This window comes from Humulus lupulus, chromosome 1, assembly GCF_963169125.1.
Source record: "Humulus lupulus chromosome 1, drHumLupu1.1, whole genome shotgun sequence".
NCBI lineage: Eukaryota > Viridiplantae > Streptophyta > Magnoliopsida > Rosales > Cannabaceae > Humulus > Humulus lupulus.
The window spans coordinates 304,122,981-304,137,790 of NC_084793.1; the positions used below are offsets into that span (position 1 = coordinate 304,122,981).

The 14,810-nt window shown below is 29.2% G+C and overlaps 1 protein-coding gene across 1 annotated transcript; it reads left to right on the top strand.

Moving 5' to 3' along the window:
- Positions 1-6,950: 6,950 nt before the first annotated feature.
- Positions 6,951-9,439, top strand: LOC133812634 (zinc-finger homeodomain protein 6). Its single transcript, XM_062246420.1, has one exon. It carries the CDS (start codon positions 8,119-8,121, stop codon positions 9,208-9,210), a length of 1,092 nt encoding a protein of 363 aa, XP_062102404.1. The 5' UTR covers positions 6,951-8,118; the 3' UTR covers positions 9,211-9,439.
- Positions 9,440-14,810: the final 5,371 nt, after the last annotated feature.

Consider the following 14,810-nt stretch of genomic DNA (forward strand, 5'->3'; position numbering starts at 1 on the left):
TATTAATTTAAATTCAAATATTATAAAATATAATTATTATAATAATATTTAATATAAGACTACATATATAATAATTATATTAATATAAATTCAAATTCAAATGTTATAAAATATTATTATTATAATGATATATAACACACAACTAGATATTTAATAACTATTTTAATATAAATTTAAATGTTATAAAATATTATTATGATAATCCTAATTCTTTACTAATTATATTGATATGAATTCAAATATTATAAAATAGGTGTTGTGTTTTTTGTTTTGTTAAAATCCTATTTACACTTATAAATAGGGATTTATTGAATTTAATATAATATTAAGGACATATGTGAATGTGAGCCGGAAAAATAAATGTTGAGATCTAATTGCTACAAAATAAAGATTGAGAATCTAAGTGATATCAGTGGTAAAACTTGAGGATTGATAGTGAGAGAAATTAGATGAAGCACCCTATACCCTTAGTTTAACTTATCTTAATATATTATTAAACAAAAGAAAATAGTTAAAAGTCATTATAAACTCAATAAAACTTGCCAAGAATATTATCAATAACAAAATATATTGAAGATCGCATGGTACTTGTGGATATGTTAAACAATTTTATGTGTAACTTGATTCTACTCCAAACATATATGAGACAAATTAATGGAGGAAAATGAAACATCTATATTCTAAATTAGAAGCTAATTTATTTCCATGATTATCTTAATTCAATTAATCATGGCACATAAAAATAAATAAAATAAAAATCACTGACTACTTGTGCTATAAATCCGCACCCTTGCAGTAACAAAACAACAAAAATCATATGCAACAATTTATAGCCACAAATAATTGAGTGGTTGAGAATACTCGATTGGACTATAAGAATAATATTAGCAGGTTTCTCACAAGAAAATAATGACTTTCCCTGCAAAAATAAAAATAAAAATAAAAATTGTCCTTTTTGTGCAAATTAGAGTATCTATCTTTTAGATCATCTGCAGTACTTAAAAGTAAAAAAGAGATTTCATAAAAAAAAAAAAAAAAAGCTTCAGTAGATTTGAATATTTTGTGGTCATCAAGGGTGAATGAATATATGGAAGAACCAATATATGCTTATGGGTTTTTCACTTTTTTATTTATTTTATTTTATTTTATAGATTTTGGCTAATTATACAAGTAGCATTATTATCAGAATAATGTCCCCAAAATACCCTATATTAAGAATTACTTTTAGATATATAGACATAAATATCTACATCAATGTCTTTGATTTTGGGTACCTATATAAATATAATATACAAGTAGAGCAAATTAATAAAAACCAACTATCTTTAATAAAAACCAACTTGGCAACTGTATATAGTTAATTGAAATAATTAGAGTCTTATATTAGTTTTGTTTTGAATTTTTGGGTGGGAAACCAAAGCACACTTCTGAATTTGAGCCCACAGGTTTGAGATGAGTTTAGACAATAATATAAAACCATGAAAGTCTAGGTTAGAACATGGAACAATATCCAAACAGCCTTGAAGTTCTTCACCTCAATGGATTAAGCTAGTTGGCAGTCAGAGTCAGCGACGAAATATTAGAACATTTCAATTTATATAAAATAATAATTAATATGTATAATATATATTTAATTATGGAAAATACTATTTTGGCTTTTGGTCAAATATGCATTTGAATCTTATGTTTTGCAAAATTTAATTTCGGATCTCATGCTTTATAAAATGTATCAAAATAATAATTGAATTCAATTTTGGTAATGTTTTCTTCTTTACTTCTTAACCATATTCTTCGTATCTCTTAACTAATCTCATTGTTGATGACTCAATAATTAATCTTATATTTTAAATTATTTTGACCAAATTAGGTCAAAGTACTATTTTTATTCATTTTGCAAATCACAAAATTTGAAATGTAATTTAACAAAAATATAGTCCAAACATGTAATAGATCAAAACATGGGGCCAAAATAGTATTTTTATCTTTAATTATAGGTTTATGCATTTTTGAACATTCTATTTTGTCTCATTACCTGTTTGGATCCTGTATTTTGACAAATTATTTTTTGGATCCTATATTTTGTAAAATTGTTCAAATTGAATCCTAAACTCGATTTTGGTCAAAGCTTTCTCAACTGAAATCATAAATAATTCACCAAATAAACAGTTCAGAACAAAAAAAAATCATTCTGCTTAAAAACTGTGTTGTTATTTTTAATTTTTTATTTATCAAAATTGAATTTAAGAGTCTATTTGAATCATTTTACAAAATATATGATTCAAAATTGAATTTTTTAAAACACATTGTCCAAACAAGTAATCGAACAAAATATAATTACAAAATTAGTATGAACCCTTAATTATATATAGGAAAAAATTAAAGCAAATAAACAAAGCAAAATGGTCTTGGTTAGGCTTTGGCCACGTCCCTTGTAATCATACTGCAATTACTTGTGCATGCATTGATTACAGAAAACAGAAGCTGTCGTAATAGTTTATTGATAATATTACTATATATTTGATTTTCTCATTCCTATTAGAATAATAATATTAGTTTAATCACTAATAATAATAACAATGTCTTGGAAATTGATATTTCAGCTCCTGAAGTAGCTAGCTAGCTAGGTGTGCCTTTAGATTAGATAATATTAAGAATTGATTTAAGAAAGATTATAGGTAGCTCACGAGATATTCTTGATCTAGTTTTATTATTTAGGAACCTCTCCACGATTAATTACTTCCCAATTATTGGAATAAAATTAAACAAAATGGACTTTTTTTTTCTACCAAGGCATTGTTTCCCAATTTCTATATGTATATTGTGTCAGGCCAAGAGAGCAAAAAGGTAACACATTCAAACGTGGCCACACAACACATTTACATATTTAATTTGTTTTGAATAATTAAAAATACTAGATGCTTCATCAATAATATACTCATATTTTTTATAAAAAAAAAAAGAAAAAGAAAAAGATGAATCAACCCCATTAAATTTTTCATGCCAAATCTATATATGACATCGAGCTTATCAAAGCTTTGGAAAATCGTGTGTATGTATATATGTAAATACTTATCTTGTTTGTGATTTTGAGTGGTATATATGAGAGGTAGAAAAGAATATTATATATATGTGTATGTAGCATTAAACTTCATATTCAAGGGCTGTAGAATTTGATTCCAAAATCTGATATAGAATCTTAGAATAAATTACCATGCATAATTAGGTAAGATATTTCACATTCAAGCTAAATTAACTTTCTCTCCAAATAGTCTAAAAAATGCACTACAGATTCATTGTTGTAAGTATATTTTAATTTTTCACTACAAAAAATCTTAATTTTAGTCATAATAAATTTTGTAACTAAAAATAAAAAAATTGTGATTAAAGAAAAATCATCTTACCTATGTCATTACTAAAAAGTCTGTGACTAAAAATATTAGTCACAAAAATCATAATTTGTTGTCATTAAATGTATTTTTAGTCACAATAAACTTTATCACTAAAAATAATAGATTGTGACTAAAACTACATTAGTAATAATTTGTGATTAAGTATGATATTTTAGTCACAATTAATTTTTTGTTGTTACTAAAAGTGCAATTTAGTCACACAAAATATATGTTTTTATACTTTACTTGTAGTGTTTTTTTCAATCTCCTTTTGTTTTTTCTTTTTACTTTAAGTTTTTTTTTTCTTTCTATAACACACTATATATATAAATGTAAATGCAAGTGTGTGTGCCTTTTAGTGTGGATTTCATACATATACATAATGTGTTTATGATATATATATATATATATATAGGGAGCGACTACAACACATCCTCTTTTTTTGCAATACCGGTGCATCCATTTTCTATTTTTTGTCACCTGGATAGATATAATCCCAGATTATTTTATAACGGTTTATATTGTAGGTATTTAGAATATCCTGCAAATTTTTAAGAAATTTCAAATAAATTATGGTACCAAAAACATGGTCTAAACTGTCTATTGCACACGTGCCTGTTTTTTTGTGTACGCGTGTAAAATTTGACTCATTCTATCAAGGCACCCTAAAAATGAAATATCTAATAGCATCGAGTCCTATCGAGGTCAATCGAGGCACATTCAAAAACAGGCCTACACATATACTATTGAAGTCTATCGAGGCCTATTGAGGTGGGTCAAATTTTTTGAAAAAAAATCCAGATTTCTACCCAGCCCCGATCTATTCTATGAACAAAACATCAATAAAAAACCAGACATTGCAAATTAAAAAGAAAACCCTTGCCTTCGCGTACTTGGGAGTTGTTTCGCCTACTTCGGAGTTGTTTGGTTGTCTTTGTGTGCTTCCAGTCCGATGTTCAAGTGCTGGTTTTGAACACCTTCTCCGACAATGCTTCTCTTCTCCGATTTCGTTGGGTTGAGACGGATTCAAATGTGAATTTTGAGAGTTTTTTTAGTTCGGGCCCGAGAGTGAGAGGGATTATAGAGAGACCGAAAGAGAAGAGAGAGAGTCGGAACAAATGATAGGAGTATTTTGTGTACTAAAGTAAATAATAGGACAAAAATGAGACTCATATAGGTGATAGGGTATTTTTTTAAATACAATTCCCTTATATGCATTAAAAGTCAAATTTTCATTTATAAAATATGTATTGTTTTGTTATTACAGTATTTAGAATGAGTATTTCTATTATTTTTATATTTTAAATTAATTTATGCTTTAGTTTATTTTATAAATTTGGGTTAATTTAAAATAAAATATAATTATTTTTTTAATTATAGAGTATAATTATATTTGACAATATATAGTTAAATATTACAAATATTAGAATATATAGATTTATTATGAGTTTATGCTTTTTTAGATTTTGTGTTTTGGCTCATTACTTGTTTGGACCCTGTGTTTTGACAAATTACTTTTTGGACCCTGTGTTTTCTAAAATAGTTCAAATAGATCCATAAACTCGATTTTGATCAAAGTTTTTGAACTAAAATCACAAATAATTCATTAAACTAACAACTCAGAACAAAAATATAGTTATTCTGCCTAAGAACTGTGTTGTTATATTTAATTTTTTGTTTATCAAAATCAGGTTTAGGAGCCTATTTGAACAATTTTACAAAATACAGGGTTTAAAAAATAATTTGTCAAAATATAAAATCTAAACAGGTAATGAGTCAAAACATAAAGTCTAAAAATGTATAAACTCATTTATTATTGAGGGTGAAAAAAATATTTAAAATGAATAAAAAATATTAAAATTGAGTTTTTGTGATGTAAAATAGAAAAATTGACTTTTGATAGATTGAGATAAAATAGAAAAGTAAAATTTTAGAGATTTAAAATTAAAAAAAAATAACACAACCGTTGTGAGTGCTCTAAAACTGAGTATTACCCCTCACTCTAGGAGGGTAGGCAGGCAGTCAGCAGCCTAGCTAGCTAGTAGTAGGTCAAAAAAATAATCAATAATTTTACATAAACATAAAAAACAAAAAATTTGAAAAAATAAAAATAAATAAATAATAATTAGGCTTAATCAAGATGAGTCGGCAAATTGAAAATTCAAAAAGCTTAATTTGTGTACCTAAAATGTTGGGGTCAATTGTGAATCAGTGCAACTTGAGAGGGAACAGTGGCACTGACCTAAAATGAGGAAGAGCAGAGGTAAGAGTCAAATGGTACAGCATAAAAATTAAAGCTAAGGGAAAATAACATAAAAAAGATAACAAATCTTTCTTTAGATATTGGCCACTGTACCAATAATACAAAAAAAAAAAAAGCAATAAATATTCTAAATAGTGGTGCACAATAAATGTAAGCAAATAAGAGAGAGTATATTGTTTACAAAGTCAATATCATTGAAAGTATAATTTTATAGCAAATTGCTAATCAACATAATTATTTACAAAAACATTTCATATTATAACATTTAATTACAACAACAACAACATTGATTGGAGAAAAGATAAAACTTTAACGTGAGTTCAACACTATAAGTAGATGTCATATCGTTATCACTGCAATTTAATGTTAAGTTCCATATAGTGTTAGGTACCTTAAGGTATCAAATAACAACAGTCTTGATGAAAAACGCTAAATAAGACGTTAGGGATGTTGTCCAACACCATATATTATTATTAGTGCAAATCAATATCAGATCTCACATATTTAACTTTAAATTGGAATATGTGAAATCCACCACTAAATTAGATGACCATATACCACGTGTTAGGGGTGCCCAACCCTAAAGTGCATTATAGGACATAGACATAAATTACAAGGAGACGAAGTCAAGTACTTACTATATGTTGGAATCAAAAGAAGTGATATGATAAGAGAAAGGCACAGTTAGTGGTAAACACTAAAGATAAAGTCATTTGCAGCAGAATTTGCTTCAGGCGCACCCAAACACAGCCCAGCCCAGCCCAGCCCCCTCGTGTAGAGAGAGAGAGAGAGAGAGAGAAAGAGAGAATCTGACACAAACACACTAAAATAAAAAAACAAATGCTGTGTTGTGGACCAGCATTCTCTGCTTTAGTTCCCTCACCCCCACAAACTCAGTTTTCACAAACACAAACATCTTTCTCTTTCTCTTTCTCTATGTGTGTTTAGAGCTTAATAATCAATGTTAATAGAGTTTTATAGCCACACTAATTGAGTATTACGTATATCAATAATAATATATTCTTTTACATCAAAAAGTTTAATCTGGGAATTTGAGGTTGCAGGGAGATTCCAGGCAAGGAAAATTAAGCAACCAGAGAGTAATGTGATCAATGTGATGTCAATTCAGCTATAGCTAGACCACCAGACCAGACCAGACAACTCTCTTTCTCTCTCCTTATTCTTCTTCTTCACTGTCTTAAACACAATAATAACCCAATTTAATATATAATAATAATAATATTAACAAATAATGTGTGGGGTTTTAGGGTTTATGAGAGAAGAAAAGAGAGTAGTGTATAGTAGTACAGTAGTCACTCATAGTAGTAGAGTAGTGCAATAATTAGGAACTGGACCAGGGTGCAGGGTGTGAGAGAGGACTAACATGAGGCTGTCGGTTGTTCTAGAAAGACTAATACTTATTGTACTACTATACTCCTACTACTCTCACCTCAACCACACCCACAACCACAGCCACAGCCTCAACCTCAAACTCAACCAGCTTCTGCATCAATTTTAACCCACCTGTTCCTTTTTTGTGCATATATTGCCATGGATTTTTCTGCCCTTTATTATTGGATGGCTGCTGGGAAACACTAAAACAAAATCTCCATTTTCTCTCACTTCTCAAATTAACATATCCCATCTTTTTCATCTACATATATTTATATATATATATATTACTTATATCTAATCTCACTTTCTCTTTCTCTCTCTCTCTTTATGTATTTATTTATATATATGATCTCACTTTCATCACCCTCCTTATTAGTTTATATTATATGAATGGTTAGTTTTTCACCATATTATATATGATATATACTCTTGCTGGTGCAATTACAGCTTTGTCTCTTCAAATCTACATCTTAACTTATCAGGTAAGAATTTTGTTTTCGTTATTTTCTTTTTCATTTTTCTCCAGCTTTGGTAGGACCACTACTAGCTCTTCTGTTTGAGGCTTTGAGTGATCGAAGTATTATTATTATTATTATTATTTTTATAAAATATATATAAATAATTTTGGGCAGAATTAATTTCATTTTATTTCATCTAAATCCAAACCCATCAGCCAAAATTAACACTCGCTCACGTATAAACAAGTAAGGTTTGAAATCAGTGGAAGAGGTTGGTGGGTTAGCACCCAAAATGTCATATCAAAATAAGGGGAAAAAAAGGAATATTTATAATCATCCCTTTGATTAGCTAGCTAGTCTTATAAATATATACTTATATTATTTTAAAATATATATTTTTTCTTTTTCTCTTATTTGTTTTGTAATTAGGGTTGAGAAGAAGATCCCCTACATGTTTTGAGGTGGATATTTTACATTATTTTTCTTGAGTATAATAATAGGGATTTAGAAAGAGAGAGAGAGGGAGAGGGAGAGAGAGAGAGAAGTGTTTGGAAGATGAGAAAAATGAAACAAGGTCAAGGGCAAGGGTAGCTATAATAGGGTATCGGATTTAATGGAAGTAAGAGATGAGGAATTAGATAAAGAAAAAGGGATGCGAAACACTACTACTTCTACTACTCTGGATTATAACTCACCCAATAGGGACTCTTCTCCTGTGGGATCAGAAAAATTAAGCCATGGCAATCCCATCATACTCAACCCTCCTCCTCATCAAACCCTAGCAGCCTTCCCCCATAACCAATATAATCTCTCTTATCGACCAGTAAGCAAGCCCAGAAGTAGAAGTACTAGAGATCATCATCATCACAATCAGGGGTCGAGCCCAGATCCAGTCACCACTGTCAGCCCAACTTCGGCCACCCCAGTCGCTAGCGGATCACATCTCAAGACTACTGCTACTGCTACTGCACCAGCGAGCGCCGCCGTCGAGGGGGGCATCATCGTCGTCCCCGTTTCTTCTCCTCCGACAAGATACCGCGAATGTCTGAAGAACCACGCAGCCAGCTCTGGCCGCCATGTCCTCGACGGCTGCGGAGAATTCATGCCCAGTGGAGAAGAAGGCTCTGCGGATGCGTTGAAATGCGCCGCCTGCGACTGCCATAGGAATTTCCACCGGAAAGAGATCGACGGCGGCGAGTCTCAATACGTTCCGGGGTATAAAGATATCAACAGAAGAAACTCAATAGTACTGCCACCCCAACATTATCATCATCTCCATCATCAACCTCATCCTCATCCTCATCATCACCCCTTCACATTACATGGCCTTTCGTCGACACCGGCGACCGGAGCGGGGCTGATTCCGCCAGTGATGATGGCATTCGGGGGCGGCGGTGGCTTGGCGGCAGAGTCTTCGAGCGAGGATCTCAACGTGTTCCAATCGAATTACGGCGGCGGAGGAGGAATAAGGGGGCAGCAGTCGTCTGATGCGGCGGGTAATTCTTCGAAGAAGCGGTTTCGGACTAAGTTCAATCAAGAACAGAAGGAGAAGATGATGGAGTTCGCCGAGAAGTTGGGGTGGAGAATTCAGAAGCATGATGAGCAAGAGGTTCAGGTGTTTTGCTCCGATGTCGGAGTTAAACGACAGGTTTTCAAGGTTTGGATGCATAATAATAAACAAGCTATGAAGAAGAAGGAAATGTAAGCCATCATGCACATCCCTAAACAAAATTATATTAGTGTTAATTGTTGATTAATTATTCATAAACAAAAAAAAAAGTAAACATTTGTGATTATATTAAGATAATTGATCATTTTTGTTACTGAGAAAAAAAAATTAGATCAATGTTTAGATTAATTAGAATCTCTCTTGTTCATATACTATATTATATATCATCTCTTGTATTTGATTAATCACATAAATATTTTCTCTATGATTGTCATGATTTTTTTTTTCTTGTCTCAAACTAATACATTTCAATAATGGTAATTAGGGCTATTGAAAGTCAATTATTGATTATGTCATGTATTAATAATATAATTGTTTCATTAATTTCTTCTGTATATATATATATATATATATATATGCATGGAACTTTCCTCTATTGTTTTCCGGTATACTAGCTGCTACTTCTACCACTACTATTACCTTAAAACACTTTATTTAATAAGAAAAAAGGTAGTAAAGGAAAAAAATAGAGATTTTTTAAACATCTTTTGGTCTTTTTTTAGGTGATGAACGTGGAATGTCTTTTGTTTGATGCAATAATTCTTTGTCATTTTATATATAATATATATAAAAAGATTGTTCAATTTACAAAAACAGTGGAGCTTTCTTAACTTTATATTTCCTTCAAATTAAGTTATTAGACAGTTTATAAAAACCCTACCTTAATCTTTGCTTAGAACTAACAAGCATGTGTATATATATATATCACCAAACTAATGGGTCCAAACTCACCTTCTTTGGAATTTTTAAGTTTTTCTGTCACACTATATTTTGAATTAATGTCTGAAAGTAGCTTTGGGTACTTTCTTGACCATGGTTGCACTCAAAGGTACACATGATCAAGAGGGGTAATTTCGGCATCTCAAATAATATGGTTCACAGAATTTAGACATTCCTAATGCTTTGATTAACATTTTTTAAAAGAGAGAGAGAGAGAGAGGAATAAGAAGATAACAAGGAAGATATGGAATCAATTTTATAGAGATGGGTCTAGCTGGAGGTACATACTGGAAAAGAAAAATTAAATAATAATAACAATAATAATGAAAGAAAATTAATCTCCAAAAACTTATTAATTAATTTAATGGGGTCCGGAATTGATTATTTCTGCAAAAACATTTATGGCTGAATTGTACACACGTCTTAGTTGAAACTTACATTAATTAATCGTACGAAGTACAAAACAATCATTTACTCATCTTTGTAACTGTTATGCTGTGAAAATTTAATATTGTTGAATTTTCTGCAAAGTATTCAATAAAGATATATTTGAGCCAAAGTATAAATAAATAGTCATAGTTTATTAAAAGTCGTAATTAATCCTCAGATTACATCCATTTTTTCCACTGAAAGTTTTAATTATAATGTTTCGATCTGTCATTGCACTTTGGCTGAGTAAGATCTCAGACCGTAATAGAACATGTACAAAGCTGGTACGGACATATATATATATATAGATATAGATATTTCACTATAACTCCATTAAAAAAGATATTAGTTTTGACAATTAATATCATATAATATGTTTGTTAATTTGTGTGCAAATCAAATCTCAAAGGAGCCCTTTCCGGCTGTCTGCTATATTTACCTATAGAGCTCATAATTTACCTGTAAATGTACCTACCTATTACTCTAGTGAGACCTAGCTAATCTTTTAATGAGATTAGTAATACTTAATTGACCAGAATTTAGAGTTGAATATAATAACTAATCTATATTAAGTTTAGGGGTAAACCAAAATTAAGCTATATATGATATGATCAATACATTTGTTAGTAATAGATTACTACGTTAATACTCTTGATTATCGTGGAACCATCTTAATTAGTAGTTATTGTCTGATTAATATCATTGTATATGGTAAATTAGTTGAAAAATAATTAATTATAGTTTTTATTCAAAAAAAATATTTACCAAAATTAATAAAAATGTACAATTTTAAACTACTTTACCATACACAAAGTATTGAAATGACATTAAATAAATAATAAAGTACTAAATTAAACTCAATAACAAACAATGACATGTATACATTCTCTATATAATATATATATATACATACTAAGATGTAAAATACATATAATTTTACATATTTTATACAACTCATAATTTAACAAGATTAAAGGATTTAGTAATGTAGAGTAATGAACATAATTGCCGAAATTGACAACAAGTAACTAAATAATTAATGATTCTTTTTATAAGAGTCTTGTTATTTGGCATTTTAAGGTGTCTAACAATATATGAGGTGACACCTTATGGTTAATTAGCGAAATCTAATAATATTTATTAAATTTAAATGTGTAGGACTCAATATTAGATTGCATCAATAGTGGTATGTCACATTTTTATCGTATTGGAATTCCTTAATAATTATCGATCAATAATTATAATTATATGGACCTAGCTAGCTAATTAGGTAGTACTACGTGATTAGTAATTAATATCTCGAAAAAAGTATTACATGAAAGACCGTGCAAATTGAGACATATGCTAACTTATGAAAATTTTGTAAAAAGCTAATCTCTTACTAGCATCATACATTACAAAACATATGCTATGGAGAGAGAGAGAGAAACTTAGTTTGGCAGGTTAAATATATTGCATGTGAAAATAAATGGTCATTACATGTTTTTATCAGTTTCACATATACATGTACCATAATACTAAAGCTATATATCTATACACTATATTATGTAGCATATAATTACATGTTAAGACAAAAAATAATTACATTGACTGGTAAACATTGTACAATAATTTACTATAGCAGATTGAATAAAATAGCTTTTAAATCTTCAGACAAAAAAATACAAATAATTGCTTAAAAGTGATTATATGGAGCACAATCAAAAGCTGTTTGAACTTTGAGTGGAGTTACGAACAGTAAAGGAAAAGATTTTCTGAAGGAAGCTGATGAGTTGGAATAACATTATATAACATAGGACAAACTCATATAGATAGTTATATATAAAATAGGAGTAATGATATCTGTACTTAAAATATACACCTTAATATTATACACAGTAATGTGATACTGTTTTTTAAAATAGAGTCTCAATTTTGATATATGTGATTAACTAGGTTAAATTGTCAGTACATATTTTGAGTGCACATGTCATTACTCATAAAATAATCCCATATACAACACTAAAAATTATACACATGTCATTAATATATATTAACCATGAATTCACGTGAGATAAATGATGTTATTTTAAATAGTGTAATTACCGCTAATTAATGACATATAATTATATTTTATGAATATCTCAAGCATTATATTCATAAATAAGGAAGATGAATAAGGATTACAAAATAGCAATGATATATTTTTATAAATAAATGCATTCACTCAATTTTCATATAAAACGTACATGCATGCACCTTTTAATCATATTCCAAAATAGTGTGCATACTATTAATTGTATCATATATTTTCATTAATGTCACATATATATTAAACCTAATGTTTCTACTAAAAAATGTATAGCTAGGCTGAATATATTGATTTCAGATGAATATATAGAATAAGTTAGCCTTCTATAAATGTATGAGTGTATATGACCACTACTATACTAACATAACTTCTAGCTAGCCTAATTCAATATAACTAGCTACCTCTCTTTTTACCGAATCCAACTCCCCATTTAATTATGTTATACTTTTTGTGTAGAAAACAACTATATCAACTTGACATATATAAATATATAGAACTACGCATGGAGCCCAAAAATAAAAGACGTACTTTGTCTTAGGCCCACTCATATTGGACAATGGACACATAACACTACAGTACTATATATATATATGCCCAAATCATCATATAGTATCCAAAAACACTGAAAATGCCTACAAGCCTAGCTATAGTTCTCTTTCTTTGAAAAGCCTTCCTTTTAGGAAAGATGAAACTAATGCACATATATATAAGACCTAATAAGTTCTATCAATATGTTATAAGTACTATATATGCAAAGCAAGGAAGAAAAACTATATATATATATATATATATTTATATATAACTGTTAGAAATGTATAACAATCGAGATATTACAATCAAAATGACACAAAATATATATAATATTAAATAAGTTCAAAACCTTTGTCCTAAAAGATATTTCTTCCTTCATAAAAACATTTTGAGAAAACTCTATAGAAATGTATCTAAGGATTTATCAAGTATTCTCATATCCATCGTAGTGTTTTAAAGATGAGTATGTTATCACAAGTGTTCTAATCTATGTAGTGTGTTGTTTCACATTCACATATTACATCCAAGAGAGCAAAATAGTTTCTATTTATAGAGTTCTCATCCACTGTTTGATTTTCTAATTCCACTAAACTCCCTTGGGAGTTAGAAATATGCATACAACAACTATAAAATATTATAGCTAATGAAAATCAAATTCAAGACGTGTACTCCTTTTACACATCAATTGGTGAATATTTGTGGAGAGTAAAACTTATGATCATCGGTTTTTAAGAATTGTAACTCTACTCTATATGTTACACAAAACTTATTATGATCATCATTTCTCAAATTTTAACTCCACAATATATGTTACATTTGACAAAATAGCATTTCTCACACTCTATTATTTGTCACATATTCATTTAATCAAAATATTATATTATTTATAAAATAATATAACATTCCCCCACTTGATTAAATGACACTTCTCTGGTGACAAATAATTTGTAACATTTATTTAATCAATCAAACACTATATTATAGAATAATATAATATTCCACCACTTGATTAAATAATTCAACTCTATATAGAAACTGATGCATTAGTGCATAAAGTAAATTGTCTTTCAACTTGAATTTTACCTTAGTGTAAGTATCACAAAATTTGTTGAAATTTTGGTAGCCGAAACATTGAACCACTATTATTTGATAACAAACCGGTGATAATATACACTTTTGCTATGCTTACTTGAGAACCTCATGGCTCACTTTTGCACCGCTAATGGCCATGTGCACAAATCCATTCATGGATTTTTCTTGAGAATGAACTCTCGATTCTCATGAGAGGCAGCACCACCCCTAAGTTCATATAGGTGAGACTTTTATAGTATCTTGTTACTCTTAAGATACTTGTCATCTCAAGACTATGTTCTATTAAAAAAAATTCAGTTTTAACTCTCCAATCGGTAACACTTAGTAGTTATATATCAGATGGGACAATTTTAAGTACTATACACAATTACTTAGTTGACTTGTTATTGTTTATTGAACCTAATACTAGTTTGAGTAACTAGCATTAAGATAGGTTACCATCAACCGTGAATTTCTTTAGGGAGTTTTAGTCCCATCCCTCGAGATGTACTAAATCTTTTGTAAAAGATTTAGTCATTTGCCAAGTTTTCACTTAACTTCTCAAAATTTTGATTCCATTTTGAATCGTTTCATTTTCTCGTATATGCATACTTAATGAGTCATCACTCTCTCAATATTTTTATTCATACTTTGTGGTAGCTATAGTTTGAATAAAATATTTACACATTTAATTTATCAAAATAGTGAATTTTGACCCAAGCCAACACCTCCACTATTTTCACTCAAGATAAAT

Bases quoted from the DNA above. Each gene is read 5' to 3' on its own strand.
- LOC133812634 (XM_062246420.1), top strand. From the start codon at position 8,119: ATGGAAGTAAGAGATGAGGAATTAGATAAAGAAAAAGGGATGCGAAAC.